The sequence below is a fragment of the Cavia porcellus genome, unplaced genomic scaffold, assembly GCF_034190915.1.
Source record: "Cavia porcellus strain 051 isolate PalLab524CR breed Dunkin Hartley unplaced genomic scaffold, mCavPor4.1 scaffold_31, whole genome shotgun sequence".
NCBI lineage: Eukaryota > Metazoa > Chordata > Mammalia > Rodentia > Caviidae > Cavia > Cavia porcellus.
This window is the reverse complement of record NW_026947514.1, coordinates 36261938-36279084: the sequence shown is the minus strand read 5'-3', so window position 1 is coordinate 36279084 and position 17147 is coordinate 36261938. Positions and strand designations below refer to the sequence as shown.

At 42.6% G+C, this 17147-nt stretch overlaps 1 protein-coding gene across 32 annotated transcripts in view; it reads right to left on the bottom strand.

Annotated features, from left to right (window-relative positions):
• Max (MYC associated factor X) overlaps positions 1 to 17147 on the bottom strand; it is a 73878-nt gene that overhangs the window by 50255 nt on the left and 6476 nt on the right. For 26 of the 32 annotated variants that reach the window (XR_010044973.1, XR_010044974.1, XR_010044975.1 and 23 more), the window contains one exon: positions 13271 to 13378. Coding sequence is in view for 23 of the 32 variants with exons in the window: in XM_063241495.1 (XP_063097565.1) it covers positions 13271 to 13378 (108 nt within the window). In the remaining 9 variants the exon portion in view is untranslated. Of the gene's footprint in view, positions 1 to 23; positions 148 to 13270; positions 13379 to 17147 lie in introns of all 32 variants that reach the window. The other 6 variants (XR_010044982.1, XR_001201787.3, XM_063241513.1 and 3 more) reach the window with 1 other exon arrangement.

Genomic DNA, 17147 nt, shown 5'->3' with positions numbered 1-17147 from the left:
GCCCCACAAGCTCAGCTGCTCACCTTGCTGCTCCAGAAGAGCATTCTGCCGCTTGAGGTCATCAATATCTTGCTGGTGTGTGTGGTTTTTCCTTCGCATGTACTGGATATATTCTGTGGCTTTGTCTAGGATTTGGGCCCGGGATGCCTGTTGCAATATGAGAAAAAGCATAGGGGACTAATAAAGACTGAGTCCAGGCAGTGAGGGAACCACGCCATTCTACAACAACAGCACGGGAGGGCTAGAAAGAAAAGGCTGAGGTGGGGAAAAGCCAAGGAAAAAGTCACAGCCGCGAAAGCCATCTCTGTGCTCAATGTCATGTGTTTCACACAGCTTACCTCGCACAGTCTCAGGAGTGGCTCAGAGGAGCGCACTGGCTCCTTCAAAACCACTGGCTACAGTGACACAGTCTGGGCTCAGACTGGGTCTGACTCCCAAACTTGTCCTCCTCCTGACACTTCTAGATTTTTAGGTTGCTATAAAGTCTTCACTTGGCTATGTCTGAAAACATCAAAATGCTACTTAAAGGAAAGCTCAAGCCACTTAATCTCTTCTAGGGCCTGGATACCAGCTGCTGGTCCAGAATGACAATAACGAGATCTTAGCTGAGCTGGGCTGGGCTGAGAGTGGGCACGGGCTGTTCTACCATGACTGCAGACTGCAGCTGTTCAGGCTTTCCAGGGGCACCACGCAGCTACGTCATGGTTCTGACTTCCCAGGTAAAGATGCTCTGATGAAATCTGCCAGTGCTTGATGTCAACACAAGAAGAGCATGCAATGGAGCCACCTCAGGAAGCAATCACACCTCCATAATGGTCATGGGCAGCCTGGGCACTGCCCTGTCACTAAAATGCATGTCATGTTACCATGCGCCTCAAGTCAAACTTGTCTGGGAGATTCCCTCCAGGCCACACGCATGCCAGGACTACTTGTGGCCATATGCCCAGCCAGCCAGACTGGTAGAATAGTGCAAGCCAAGAAACGCTGCAGGCTGAAGGGTGACATTTATGCCCTGGGGGCTTCTGAGCAGCGGGCAAGCTTCTTACTCAGAGGGCAGTTCTCAACAGCTCTGCGTTACACTTGGTGGTTTTAACCAGAACACAGCATGCGGGTAGTAGAGAGGCAAAGATAACATCCACACTCAGGCTAACAAAACTACTCATTAAAAAAAAACTCCTAAAAATCAACTCATATACCTCAGGGCAAGCTGGGAACAAGAGAGTTTATTCACTAGTCCCTGAAGGTACTAGAATTTCCAGGCTTTCCTCTCAGGGTACTTTTTAAGGCAATCTCCTTAAAAGGAAATCATTCGTAATCATTTATTGTGTGTGAATCATGTGCAAGGAACTGAGCAGACACGATGGGGAAATGTGTTAGTCATGGCTTCTTTGACCAGAAGTTTACTTTAATACTATCCATACACAGACAAATCACAGGCAGCACGGACAAGTATAACCTGACAGCAAAGATTATGAAGGGCATGAGAAAGGCGGCTCCTGGCCGAGGTGACTCCACACTGTGTGCCAGGCACTGGCTATGGCACTGCATCCCGTGGAGAACACACTCCCTCAGGAAATCGTGAACCCTGCATCAGGCAGCGTTGAACCTGTGCACAAAGGTCATTGATAAGCAGCAAAGTAGCAGAGCCAAGGGTGTGGGCCAGGCAGAGGCCAGCTGCAGGTCCTCAGGTGAGTAGGCGGAAATGGGAGGAAGGCCAAGGGCACGGAAGATGCTATTTCTGCTTCTGCACAAGGGCTTTTGTAGGGCCTAGTTATTAGGAGACACAATGAGAGGATGGGGGCCATAATTAAGAGGGGCAAAGGGAAACAGTCTCACTGGACACTGGAGATGGAAGTAAAACTGACTGGCAGCAGGGGCTAGGTGGCAGTCTGGGGGCCGATGAATGCTTCACAAGGTGTGTCCCCTGGTCACTACTGGGCTCTGGGCCAGCAAACACATTCCTCTCCACATTATCTGATGAGATTCTCACAGACTTTACCCTCTCTACTGCTGATACAACTGCTATGCACAGTCACACTCCAATTTCTCTTTAAATTTGCTTATTTCTTTTTCTTTTTTTGTCTTTTTGCTTTTTATAGGTACCGGGGATCGAACTCATGACTGCCTGCTTATAAGGCAGGCGCTTATGCCGCTGAGCTAAATCCCCAGCCCCTAAATTTGCTTATTTCAAAGCTGCTTTCCCAAGTAACTGTTCCCACAAGGCAATGTTAGGTTTCTTTGTTTTTTCTTCCCTTGAGCCAGGGTCTCACTATGTAGTTCAGGCTGGCCTTGAACTTGTGGTGATCCTCTTGCCTCAGCCTCCCAGTGACTACAGGCTACAGGCAGTGCCACCACACTAGGCAGTATCAGGTCTTATTTAACTACCTCTGTATACTGGGATAAGGAAAGAAAAGCACAACCTCTGAAACCAGAGTGCTTGCAAACGCTCAGTAATGCTCACTAATGGGTGACAGATTGTGACTCTTACACACAAAGCCACGAAGGTAGTATCAGGAAGTGAAAGGTGAGCAGTGAGCACAGCAAAACAAGCCAGAAGAGTCGGGGAGGATCCCACAAATACTTCAGGATAGTTTTGGACATTCATGGCATTCATAGGTACTCCAGCTGGGTGCAGTTACATAACTTTGAAGGCTAAGGCTGGAGGGCTTCTTGACCCTGTTAAGTTCAAGAACAGCTTGAGTGACACAGCGAGATCACATGTCAAGCCATACATGGCGGTATACACTTGCAGTATCAGGTACTCTTGAGGCTGAGGCAGGAGGACTACAAATTTGAGGCCAGCCTGAGTAATTTGATGAGTCAGCCTCTAAATAAATACATAAATATTGAAGCCGTAGCTTAGCCTCTGCCTACCATGTATGAGATCCTAGATTTACTTCCCAGTGCTGCAAAAACAAATCTCACCGATCTCAAAACAGAATACCTGGGGAGCCAGAGGCCTGCATGTAGTCCACAACATGCTACACAGCTTTTCCTGTCCCCCAATGAAAGCAGTGCCCTAGTCAACTGGGATACTCCATCCCCTCAGCAAGTTCAAAAGAATGATTTGGAGTTAACTTTGTTCTTGCTAAGACATGCAACAAGAATTAAAAGCATAAAAGTCGAAGGTTGAAGCTAGCCACCCCCCACAGTACTGCCAGCTTTGTGGTCTCTCAGCAGCCAGAGGGGCACAAACAAAGCTTCAGTGGAGAAGACCTAGCGTGTGGCAGTGGGGCCAGCAGGCCTTGACCCTTCACAGCTGCTGAGACTGGAGGATCAGTCTGCCCTTGGGAGGTCCCACTGTCTCAGAATGCAGCTTTAAACTATCTAGAGTCATGGCAAGAATCAAATACCTATTTTATAAAAGGCCTCAACTCGGGAGAGTTCCATTCTAATTAGAAACTTCAGCATCTTGTTGTGTAGTTCAGGCTGGCCTGGAACTCTAGCCAATCCTCCTGCCTCAGCCTCTTGAGTGCTGAGATTACTACCATGGCATCATGGTAGTGCCACCATGCCATCTTACTAGAAAGTTCAAATCCCAAATCGTTGCTGAAGTCATTAACACTGAAACTTAGGATCGATTCCAAGGTTATTCAGTGGTTTGCAAAAGTTTTCACTTGCAAGGCAAGAGTTCTATACATTTCTAGAGTTACTCTCGGAGCTTGGATTCAGGTAGAAAACTGGGCTTTAGGAGGAGTGTGGGCAGAAGTGAAGCAGAGAAGAGAAGCGCTCACAGCCAACATGAGACCACTGCCCTCCCGCGTGCTAATGCTGAGCTGGGAAAAAGTGACCTTAGCCACTTCTCCCTTTACTGCCAAAAAGCAGGACCTGCTGGACTAATGTCCCAACTGCCTTGCTCCTTCAAGAACCAAAATACTTCATCTGGAAATAGAAAAAGAACTGCTTGACCCACCAACTCACATGTTTTACTTTGTACTAGTTATTTTATTTTATTTTAGGAATCAGGAATCAAACTTAGGACCTTCTGCTTGCCAGGCAGGTACTGTGCCACTGAGCTACATCCCTGGCCCCTGTACTAGTTATTTTAAAGAAAATAAACCATTTTTTATTTTGTGAAATCTACCCAAGCTTTTACATATGGTGAGGTGAGCAAACAGAGGGCTGGGAAATAATAAACCATCTTCTGAAAACAAAAGCTAATAAATCTACACAATAAATGTGGGTCACTACTAAACTACTCATTAAAGAATGTAATGTCCTCAATGCCACCCAGGGAGGGTGGAAAGCTGTCAGGCCCTTTGAATGCTTTCTGCTCTCAGGCCTGCCAGGCCCAGATGCAGGCCAATTCTGCTGAGCCTTTTTACTTTGAGACAGGGCCTTGCTGAATTGCCCAGGATGGGTTTAAACTTGGGATCCCCCTCCTTCACCTTCCAGCATGCTGAGATTACAGTATGTACAACCTCACTAAATTGAAACCTTGCATTTTTTCCCCTTGTGCTTTATAGCCTGAAGCAAAGTTATAGCACTTCACCAACAAACTTTGATGGTGACTGATTGGGAGCACATACTTCCCCAAAGAGGAGAGTGAGCTGGTAAATAAACATGTGGAAAAGTATGTATCCTCACTGATAACAAAATACAAAGCAATAACTATCTTTTGCCTATTACATTAGCTGCCTTCTAAAAAAACCTGTTATGGTAAAAATGGGACTCTTAAAACACTACCAAATGATGTCTTTAGAATTTGCTTGAGAAAGAAATCAAAGAACAAGGACATGAAAATAACTCTCCTGGAAATCATCTTGGCAACACACAGCAAAAAACCAGATGCTCATACCCTTTACCCACATCCAGTTCCTGGGATTCCTGTCTATGGACCATAGGCAAGAATGGTGGCCCTCGCAACAGGAAGCTCATAACTCCATTATTTATAAAACTTAAATCTGGACACAACCCAAAATGATTAACAAAAACAGCCTAAATATAAATGCTACACTGCTTGTAGCTGGGTGTGGTGGAGCACATCTGTAATCCCAGTACTTGGGACACTGAGGCAGGAGGATCACCATAGGTTTGAGGCCAGCCTGGGCTACACAGTTAATTCAAGGCCAGCCTGAACTGTCTAGTGAGACCCTTTCTTAAAAACAATCAAACAAATAAACAAAAAACACGAGGCTACACTGTTTGGATAAAAGGCATGGTATCACGTGAAAGCAGAAAGTTATGCAACATTTTAGTTATGGAAAGTGTGCATACAGAGACAAAAAGGAGTAACTGAAATGATCATATCACATTTCCTTGCATCTTAGACTATCAGTAATTCCATAGAGACTATCAATAATATAAATATTAATAGCAGCTTTCTGGGGAAAAGGAGACTCCAAGCTTTTTATGACATCCACTTTATGGTGGTGCCAAATTTAGTCACACTAAAGTGCAGGGCGAAGTGGGAGACTGCATTTTACAACTGCAGTATGTATTAGTCATGTGACTAACAAGCACGTGATTTTTAACATTTTGTTTTGCTTTTTGGGACAGGGTCTTGCTCTGCAGTCCAGGCTGGCTTGGAACTCATGGCACTCCTTCCTCAGTCTCCAAGTGCTCGAGTAATATCTCTGTGCTACCACACCCAGCACTTGAAATGTGACTTCTCGGAGTTGAAATACACTCTTAAGTATATAACACACATCAGGTCTGTTTGTGTTTTTTGAGATAGGGTCTTGCTATGTAGTTCAGGCTGGCCTTGTACTTGAGATCATCTTGCTTCAGTTTCCCAAATGCTGGGATTATGGGTATGTACCACCACATTCAGCTTCAAATCAGGTTATTAAGATTTAGAGTCAAGAAAGTGACTTCAAATTGAATTCGTATTTATTTTTAAGTGTTTAATTACTATTAAAATTAATTTCACCTATTACTTTTAATTTTTTTTGTCTTACAAAAAGTTTAATTGTATTTAAGTTAAACTTAGTAGCCAGGGATTTAGTTCAGTGACACAAGCACTTGCCTGGCAAACTCAAGGTCGTGAGTTCTATCCCCAGTATCAAAAAAAAAAAAAAAAAACCTAACTAAGTAAAATGCACTACGGCCATATCCTTTTTATTGGCCCACACTTGCCATAGGGTTTTAGAACAAATGGAGGTGGTAGTTGTGTTAAAGGAACAGACAAGGGGAACTTTTTTTTTTTTTTTTTTTCTATATATTTTTCCCATTTTCTCTTCAATCTGAGACCCAGCCACAATGGGCTATGGGGTCAGAGATGGATCTTGAGGACAGAATTCAGATAATCCAAAAATAACATTTCTGGGAGAATGGGTAGGTGGAGCATCACACAGCTGGGTTCCTAGACTATATAGAATTTGGGCAATGAAAAGCATTGGAGATTTTTAGTAAGACACACATACAGCTTATAAGGAGTCAAGTAAATACATTTACAATTATAGAACCTGAAGTTTAAAGAAGATTTAGCAGATATGAGCAACAATTTAAGATGCAGACAATTTACGAAGATGCTAATTGTCACACCTAGAGTTTAGACACCTGAGTAATAAGGCAAAAGAGAGGGCTCAGTGTATATATATATCATTTCAAAGACAATCACTCTAGAAGCCCAGATACAATTCAGTGCTGCTGAATGAACATCCACAGGAAGAAACCATCTCCCAAAATAAAGTGGCCAGGGCAAACAAGGAGCCGCCTCCCCTTGCTTAATATTCACTGTGCCAGGCACTGAGGGAATAAAAAGGCAAAAGGAAACACGTTCCCTGTCTTTATGGAAATTACACGTAAAACTGTATCAGTTAAGTGTCAGGAGTGTGTCTGATCTTAAGAATGATCACATGTTAGCCAGGCATATGCCACATGGCTGTAATCCCAGCACATGGGAGGCTGACACTCGAAGACTGCTGGGAGTGTGAGACCAGCCTGGACTATACAGTGAGTTCAAGGCCAGCCTGAACTGAACTACACAGCAACACTGTCTCAAAAACAAACAAACAAACAAACAAACAATCATCACATTCCAGCTAGGACAGGTGGAACATGCCTGTAATCAGAGCACTCTTGGGAGAGTAAGGCAAGAGGACCACAAGTTTGTTTCATGATGGCAATGTAGCAAGTCCCTAAGTAAGTAAATGAATGGGTGCAGGATGTAGCTCATGCAAAGACCTTGGATTCTGGCCCCAGTATTGGGGCAGGGGGCTTATCACATTACTTGTAAAGCAATTATTTATTTTCAATGTCCACGAGTATGGGGACTCAGACTTCAATGTTTTAATCTTCATTTGATGCTTACTATTGCTAATTATTAGGTTTGACTCTCCTTCCTAGAAGAGAGCAAGATCTTCAAGAGTAAACGCCATTTATCAGGCCCTTAAGCCTCTAGAGGTCTCATGAGTGCCTCGCTTACACAGGGAACAGAGTTGGCTATTGCTGCTTTTCTCCTGTCAGATTTGTTTGGGTTTTTGTTGTTTTTCATTGTGGTTGGTTGTTTGTTTTGGTACCGGAGCTGAACTCGCAACCTTGCCTTTGCCAGGCAGGCCCTTATTCTACTCCTGGCACCCCCTGAAGGGTTGAGCGCTCCTCCCACCAAGGCTTGCATGAGTCACTATTACCCCTCTTCACAGTGGACCAAAGAGCCTGCCACACATGCCAGATGAGGGCAGTGCCCACAGTCCCACGCCAAAACCCAGACAATCTGACCAATGCTAACTAGAAGAAATCCTGCTTTTTCTGTTTTCACCTGTGGCCTATATTGTTTCACCTGTGCCTGTCCACAGCTCTCTACCCAGTACACAGCTCTCTACCCAGCAGGGAAATATCCAGAGCATAACTGCTCCCAGACAGCAATATGCATGATAACGAGGCATTTAGGAAGAGACTTTAAAGATGACAAATCGCTGCAAACCACTGCACAGCTGCAAATGGCAATAGTGAAAATAACTAGTGCTAATGCTAGTATCATTTTGGTGTGGATATCAGGCCTAATTTATGGCGTATACAGAATTGTATCTCTACGTAAACAGAAAAAAAAAAAAAGCAAACTGACAGGCTAACCACGAGGTCTTGCCACCATCACAAACACAGTACACTGTTAACACATGTAGTATCTAACTAAAGACCCTTGAAACAAAGAATGACTTCTGCTAATTAATATTTCCCTTTCAACAGCACTGGTCATTCAAGAGATGCAAACTTAAAAAAAAGAGACGCAAATTAAAACAACACTGAAATTTCACCTCAGTCCAGAAAGAATGGCTAGTATTACAAAATCAACCAATAACAAATGCTGGAGGGGCTGTGGGGAAAAAGAAGCCCCTCTCCATTGTTGGTGGGATTGCAGATTGGTGCAACCTCTGTGGAAATCAGTGTGGAGATTTCTCAAAAAACTAGGATTGGAGGTTCCATTCGATCCAGCTATTCCCGTCCTGGATGTCTTCCCCACAAGAACTAAAAACATCATACCACAGTGATATATGTGCACCCATGTTTATAGCAGCACAGTTTATAATAGCCAGATCTTGGAAACAACCTAAATGCCCATTGACTGAGGGATTGATAAGAAAGATGTGGTATTTCTACACAGTAGAGTACTACTCAGCCAAAAAGAATAAACTGGACATTTTTATAGGTAAATGGATGCACCTTGACAACACACTTATTAGTGAAATAAATGTCACGCATGTGTCAACATCGTATTGTTTCACTAGTGTGACAAACTGCAAGAAAAAAACATGTATTCTGTCCCAGAGAATATGACTTTGGCCAAAACAATGACTCAGGCCACACCTGCCTTTACTGTAACCCACTGTAAGCCACTGAGTGGACTTTTGGATATCTTAAGAAATTTTTAATGTGCTATAAAGTTTGGGGTTTTTATATGTGGATATCCAGCTGTTCCAGTATATTCACTGAAGGTACAATCCTTTCTCCATTTAATTACTTTTGCATCTTTGCTAGGAAATCAATTGTCTGTTACATGGATATCTATTTTGGGACTTCTTATTGGTACTTTGGTGGTTTGTCTATCTCAACATCAGTACTGTTTAGTCATGATTGGTGTAACTTTGTGGTAAATAATGGGGATTGGGGAGGGTTGAAGCTCTAATTTTGTTCCTTTATCAAAGTTGTTTAGATTATTATAAATTTTTTGTATTCCTACAGAAATCTAAGAATCAAAATGCTAATCTTTATGAAAAACGAGGTTGGCACTTTGATAAGGGGTTGTGTTTTCTGATCTTTTATTTTCTTCTATTTGCTTTTGGTTCATTCTTTTATTTTTAATTTCTTAAGGAAGGATATGAAGACATTTCATAACTTTCTTCTTTTCTAGTAAGTGTACTTGGTTTAAAAAAAATATGTATTTCCTTATTTAAAAAATGATACCAAAGCAGATCTACCCTCACTCTATTACTCTGGTTGGCTACTGATGCCTCTAATTCAATCCCATTTTTTCCAGTAGGCTCCATGTCCAGCTGAAAACTTCCAGAGACACAAACAACTCAAAGCAACAGAGTTTAAAAGTCCACTTGCTAACCCTGGGACCAGTAACAAAATCTAAGTGCACCACCAACTGTAAAGATATTTTCTAGGCCTCAGTGCAGCCAGACAGACTCAGAATGTACAGACTTTAAGTGACTCTCACCCCTGCCCTTTAGGGTTACCTACATGTCACTCAGCAGTGTTTTCATAGTGGTCCTAGTATGACACAGAGCCAAGATAAATGGCTCTACTTTGAGAAAGCTCTGAAGATAATGACAAGATATAATCAAGGTTTCTTTTCTTCTTTTTTTTGGAGACAGGGTCTCACTATGTAGTCAAGGCTGGCCTTGAACTTGTGATCCTCCTGCCTCAGCCTATCAAGTGCTAGGATTATAGGTATATGCCACCACGCTGGGCAATCAAGGTTTATTTAAAATATCCTTAAACTGTTTGCTGTGTCGTACAAAGATGAACCTTGACAGCTACAGCCCTAAGTTCTAGGGCACCTTGCTATAGAGTGGGGCAAGATCTTGAACTATTTCCTCATCTCCTACAATTCCACCAGCAGAAGCAGCAGCACTGATACAACTACCTGAATTACTATCATACATTTCACAGAACTGCTGAGCGGATTTCACTTTACACTGCAATACAGATGTCAGGAATAAAAACTGAGCTTTCTTTCTGACATTTATATTACAAATATAGGAAACAAAGGACAAATGGAGTTCGGGTCTCACATTCAAAGTTGCTTATTTTTGTTTTTCTTGGTGAAGATCCAATTCAATCAATGTTGATTTCTCTTTAAAAAACAAAAAGGCTTAGGATACAAACAATAGATAACCCAACATGGAACACAGAGATGCTCAAATCGAAGGAGTCTGGAACATGAATGAAAAGATCCAATCAAAGGCATTCCTTTCAAGAATCTAAGCTAAACTTCCTGAAACTCACATGGTAAAATAATCATTTCGTAACTGTTTACACAATGTCACCACCTTAATTAGTGCAATCCAGAGAGAAATGAGTCCATTTCCTTTGGTTCAAACACTACGTTTTTTAAAAAATTGCAACATGTAGTAATAACGCAAGTCTGAGAGACTAAGATTCCTTTACACTCACTACACCTATGCAACTGCTTGCAGACAGAATGAAGGGGCGAGGCCCAACCAAAGCTAGCAGGATATAGGACACAGGGGTTCTGAACTTACAACGGCATTTAGTAAATTTTTGGTTGGGACTATGCTACTGGTTCCATCAAATCTAGTTCCACTAGAATGCTCCTGTCCCTGGATAAAAAGCTTGAGCTGACAGTATCTCCCGCACCCATTCCCCGTCATACCTTTAGACACTCTGGCCTCTCACATTTTCTCCATGGCTCAGCAAGGCCCTGGTCCCTGCTGTAGGGATGCGGGTGCACTTGTCTTCCTGGCCCCGAGCAATCACTCATCACCAGAGGGCTGTGCAGCTCTTTCCTTCATTTTGGTTCTTTGCTCAAATGCCACCTTGCCAGTGAGACTGCTCCTCTCTGGCCTAATTAAAACTGGAACCCTTTCTTCCTAGTTTTTCTTCATTCTGCTTATCTGATACACTATATATATATATATATATATATATATATATATTTTTTTTTTTTTTTTTTTTTTTAATTTTCTTTTTGTTTCTTTCTTTCCTTATTTGTGGTACTGGGGATTGAACCCAGGGCCTTTATGCTGTGCCCATCCTGAGCACTTTTATTTTCTGAGATAGGGTCTTGCTAGGTTGCTCATATTAGGCTTTAAAGTATGAACCTCCAACCTCAGCCTCACAGGCGTGTGCCACCATGCCTGGCTATATTTTTATTTATTACTTCATTTTCTATCATTCCCCTATCAGTAACAGCTTTTTCCCCTCCCAACAGCTGCATTCCCAGTTTCTCGGACAATGTTGGGCAGACTTCAGGAATCATTGTGGACTAAGTGAAAAAGTCACAAATGAAACTAACTATTTCATTTAGAAGGGTACCAAATTCAAGCCTTCAGCTTTCTTAAAGCAAGGCAAAAACAGGATTTAGGATAATGAGATTATACATACTTAAGGATGAATGTTATGGCAACGTAAAATAGGATAGATATGGAAGAGACGTGGTTGTGGCCTATGACCTCTCTCTTTCAGTGTTCTCAAATTTAAGAATGCCTAAAAATCATCTGAGTATTAGTCACAGACGCAGATGTCCAGCCTGTCTGCAGGAAGCTGGTTCAGTAGTCACTCCGATGTGGGTGGTCCACAGCTCCCCCTTGAGAAGCACTGCAGTGGTTCCACTCCTGGTTAGATGTGAGATCAGGATGTGGCAGCTGCTGTCTGGGTAGCTTGTGGAAGTGATGTTAATTGATACCATGGTACAGGCGTAAGCACTGACTGTTGAAGCTCAAATAAGCACAAGCCGATCTTTTGTACACGTGTACTTTGACTAAAAGGGTGAGTCTCCCCGTCATAAAAATTTCTTGTGATAACTGAATGTTACTCCAGGTAAGTACCTTGGTTCAAGGCCATTAAATCAAGTCCACACTAAGCAGGCAATGCCAGGTCTTTTACGTATTTTTCGTAAAGGTCAGACCTTCCCTATTCTTTAGCCACATGTGAAGCCACACCTTAGATAAAGCACAAAAGCACATGACTTACCAAAACATAAACAAAATAAATTATAATAGTTCCACGTTTGATTTTGGATAAGCAAACCCAGGACCCTCAGCATGGTTAGATCAGGCACAACTCAAAGTACACCTAAGAGCAAATACTGCTATTTTTTTTTGGTACGGGGATCGAGTTCATGACCCTACACTTGCCAGGCAGGCGCTTAAGCTGTTGAGCTAAATCCCTAGCCCACAAACACTGTTCTTAAAAAAAATAGCGATTTCTTTTCATTCTCCATTTTTAAAAATTATTATTTTGTGTGTGACTCTGGAGATCAAACCTGGGGCTTTGCATATGCTAAGCAGGCACTCTACCACTGAGTTACATCCTGCAGCCCAAAATAGCTATTTACTTAAACACTGGGACACTGACCCTCAAAAAAAAACCAAATCTTCCTGCTTTGCCACTTACTTCACTGAAGGGTTATAAGCTAGCCAGTTACATGCTGTGTCAAGGATGGAACTAACTGTGCAAACAGATGTTTCCTCCAAATTCCAAGGAATGATCCTAATCCACAAGCTTCTTCGCAGTTTTATTCAATTTTTTTTAAATGCAGAAACAGCTGGTGCCCAGCCTTAGTGGAAAATACTAGTTTGTGAAAGCTACCAGCGTGGAGACAAGGGAGAGGGAGTTTTTTTTTACTCTTCCACTTCTAATGAACACATCTCTTTCCTCAAATATTTTATTTCGAAGCTTCAAGCGCTTTTTACATACCTTGGAAAGAATGTTCCACAGTATGTAAAGTCACACTGATGCCCAGGTGGGTTTACATACATGCCTGGAAGCCTTTACTTACAGTAAGTACTGAACTCCGAACTCTAAGAAATTCTCATGGCAATCTAGGGAATTATTGACCTTGGGAATCTTCAGTGAGATGCCAAACTATAGGCTAGGCTCTACACTACAGTGTACAGTTACAACTATGTCTTGATTAATAGACTATATATACCAGTTTTGAAAATATGCTCCAACCAGGATCTTAGAAAGAGCTCCATTACATCTGACACACTTTTGCCACAGACAGACAAAAGTAAAGAAGCTGTATGATTATCTTCCAAAGAATTAAAAAATCATCTGAATATCTCTAACTTTATTTCTTTCCATATAGGTGAGTGTTCTTCTAAGCTCCATAAAAAGTTTCAAGCCATAAACTCACCTTCTCTCCTTGGAGTGATGGAACTGAGTCCCGCAAACTGTGAAAGCTGTCTTTGATGTGGTCCCTACGTTTTCGTTCCAGTGCATTATGATGAGCCCGTTTGTCAGCCTACAAGAATGGGAGAAGAGTACATTAGGAACATCACTCCTCTGGCTTGGTACAAGGTGGGTGGGGTACAGCCTGGAAGGATATGCTGTCGGCGCTGTCCCTGCTGAGTGGACTGGGAAGACTGTTGAGGTGGGCAGATAGGAGACTCCAGAATTAGGCTCTGCTAAAGGGGGAGAAAGGGGTGAGCAAGGCTCGCAACAGGAACATCCAAAGTAGCTCGATGCATCCAGCTCATGCATAAGTAAAATCAAAAGTTATTCATGGGGACAAAGTGTAAGTCTCCTGCGACATCAGTGTCCCCAACTTAATTATGTAATAGCCGCCAGTCCATGGTTGGGAGGTGATTAGAAAAAGCTCCAGTGAGCCTCTTCCTAAGACGTGATCACCCCCACTGCAAGAGATTTGGAGAGAGGGGAGGGGCTGAGTCACTAATAGAGCGCTGCTCTCCATATAAAACCCACTGGTATACACTTGTCTCCAAGCCTGCTAAAAGGCACTAATTTCATCCCTTCATCAACTTGTACACAAGAAACTGATTAGAAAACCCAGTTGCATGAATCTGAGACCATTATGACAGTTCTGACAGAGATGCCTACTGCAATGAGATCTGCTTTAGCAGATCTAAGATGCTATCCTGCCAAGGGCTTTCCCTCAGACATGCTGAGCCAGAAAAACACTTCTTACATGGTGAGCCTTCTGACACCCACACACGCTGACTATATCCCCTCAGGTATTGCTGCATACCAAGCTAATTTGCCAGTTTTTTAAATACCCAAAGCAAAAGTCTTTAGCCTGTTAGAATCACAAAGAACAGTCAGCCGAAGACAGTGAAGACTGCCAACAAATCAGGATCGGCACCGCACTTCCAGCCAAACACAACAGTGGGCAGCACCACAAGGGAGCTTCCACAGTCCCATTAAAAAAGGACATCTCTGAATTCAACGCAAACCCATGACAAGAACTTCCCCACCCTTACACTCTGAAAGTTATTGAAAATAAACCAAGAATTTATCTTGAATATACCAGAGGTTGCAATGAACTAGCCTTAAGAGTTAATTCTGTATATGACAAAGCAAGGTGGCTTTAATCAATCCACACAGACATAGGCCCCAGAATCTTAAAAAATGAAGCAAGTAAGAGCAAGTGACTTGGTTTACAACAAGAATAACACTGCCTCCTGTGAATCCTTGCATACTCAACAAGATGTACAGACAAAAATCTAAAAAGACAAGATTATAATGAGAATATTTGGTCGAGGATTTAGCTCAATGGCATAAGGGCCTGCCTGGCAAGCGTGAGATTGTGAGTTCAATCCCTGGTACCTAAGAAGAAAAAGAAAAAGAAGAAGAAAATTTGAAATTCTTGTACCTAATCCTGAAAGTTTGTCATTGCAGAGGAAGAGGAGCCTAGGAACAGCTGTGGGGACAATTAAGCTTAGAACCTAAAGATAATATATTCCTGCCATATTGAACCACTGGGGATATGTCCTTGACCGTCCCATCAAGAGGTACAAACTGTACAAGCTGTATGAATTTATCTAGTCACTTATATCAGTCTTTATACTAACACAATTAACAAAAAAGCCACCCAATGGGATAGTCATTTATGTAGTACCAATGTTTTAAGCCACCTGGCAGTGAGAATTACAGTCCATGAACATGTTAAAGGTATCATTATGACACAGAATAAAAAAAATTGAAGATGCCTTCGAATAGTAGTATGAAATAGCTTTAATAAATTAAACATATTTTCAGTAGCTACTCCTTTTCTGATTTACTGTTCCAATATTAACCTATACAAAACTAAGCAGGCCTGCAGCTACACCTGAGGAGCTTATGGCCAACACTCAGCCTGTATCTGCCTCTCTAGGGTCTGCTATATACTTTCTAAGATGGTCTATTTACACGCACATGAACTGCCCAGCTTTGGTCTCCCGTGGCAGCCCATGATACTCCTGTCTACTAAATCATCCTGATTCTTGGCCCTCCTCCCAGCCTGAGAGCTGCACACAGAAGCAGTGACACCAGAGTCACCCACAACTCCTCCTGTTGATATAAATTGAGTTCTTTTTTTTTTTTTTTTTTTTTTTTTAAATCTGGGAGAGCCCTGCAAATCTCAAATGGCTAGAATTAAGTTGGACTTGGTTTCATGTGGCCCTGCCTGACAGGCATGGAGCTTAGTATAATCTAACACCAAAACATCCCCACAATGCTCCAGCTCCCCCCAACCCCCATTCACTGAGTCCTGAAAGGACTCAAATGGACAAGTCTCTCCATTAGAGGACTGTAAGTGAACTTGGCTGGAGACCATCAGCAGAAATCTTGGCTTCTCATCTGGGGAGCAGGCCAAGTTTGAGAAGTTGGCTCAACAAGAAGAGGCAGCAGTCCACTGCCTGGTAGAAAGCCTGAGCTGGGGACTATTGTTCTCAAAGCAGTCGATGGAATTTCTATGGTAGTTCCAAGCCCAATTTAAGTAGCAGAAGAGTGGAATCTTAGACCAATTCCTGCTGCCATGTCTACCCGAGCTGCTACACTTAACTGGAGTCCATTTTAAAGTCCTTGAAACAATGGCAAGGATGTCTTTTTTTTCTGGTCTCAAGCCTCTTCTGTAATAACAAATCAAAAGCATGCAGAACTAACACGACTAACTTCAGGTAACTCTGCATTAATACTTGAACAAGTACACACACACACACACACACACACACACACTGGAAAAACTTTTACACAAGACTAAGAATTCTCTCTCTCTCTCTTTTTTTTTTTCCTTCTTTTTTCTGGTACCAGGGATCGAACTCACGACCGCCTGCTTGCAAGGCAGGTGCTTATGCCCCTGAGCTAAATCCCCAGCCAAGACTAGGAATTCTCTTTGGGGAATATTTCCAAACCATAGATCCATCCAGTCTGATCCCCCTTCCCAAACTTAATCAGAGAGGCCCAGCTGACAGCTTTTCACTATCCTATCAACTGTCCCCACTCACCAGCAACCATCTTCCATAAACCCAAGTGTTCAGAGGTGAGAAAAAACTGGGTGGAGACAAGCATATAAAGTATCTGAGGTCTTCCCACAAACTCAGAACTTTTTTTAGAGACGAACAATTGGGTCTTGAATAAATAAAACTATAGAGCCAGGCGTGGTGCCTTGTGTCTGTAATCCTAGGATCCTTGCAAGTTCCAGACCAGCCTGGGCTACAAAGTGAGCTCAAGGCCTGCCTGAACTGCATAGAGACCCTCTCAAAAAGACATAAATCAATCAATCAATCAAACACTCTATTCAAATAAGCAAGCTTTCTCTTATGAGTACTGAGAAGGGTATCTGAGAAGAAACTCAATGAAATATATTAGGCGCAGTTCTAGGAGGTAACAGAGGCTATTCAGGAGGCCCAAGTCACTCCCCTACAAGTCCTCTAGGAGCAGTGGCTGCAGGCTGCTTGCTTTTCAAATACAACGAACTTGCAGTTTCTGCCAGAAACCCTTTCCTTTAGGGCAGTGGTGATGAACCTATGGCAGCCAGTCACAGAAGGCCATTTACATCATTGAAAGCTCTAAAAGGTTTAGGGCACCAGAATAACAAAAATTCTAAGGAGCTAGCTGGGAGTGGTGGTGCATGACTGCAGCTACAGCTGAGATAGGAACACGGCTGGGAGTTTGACATAAGCCTGGACTTCATAATGAATTCAAGGAAAACTTGTTTTTTTTTTTTTGTCTTTTTCATTTTTATTGGTACCGGGGATCGAACTCACGACCGCCTGCTTGCAAGGCAGGTGCTT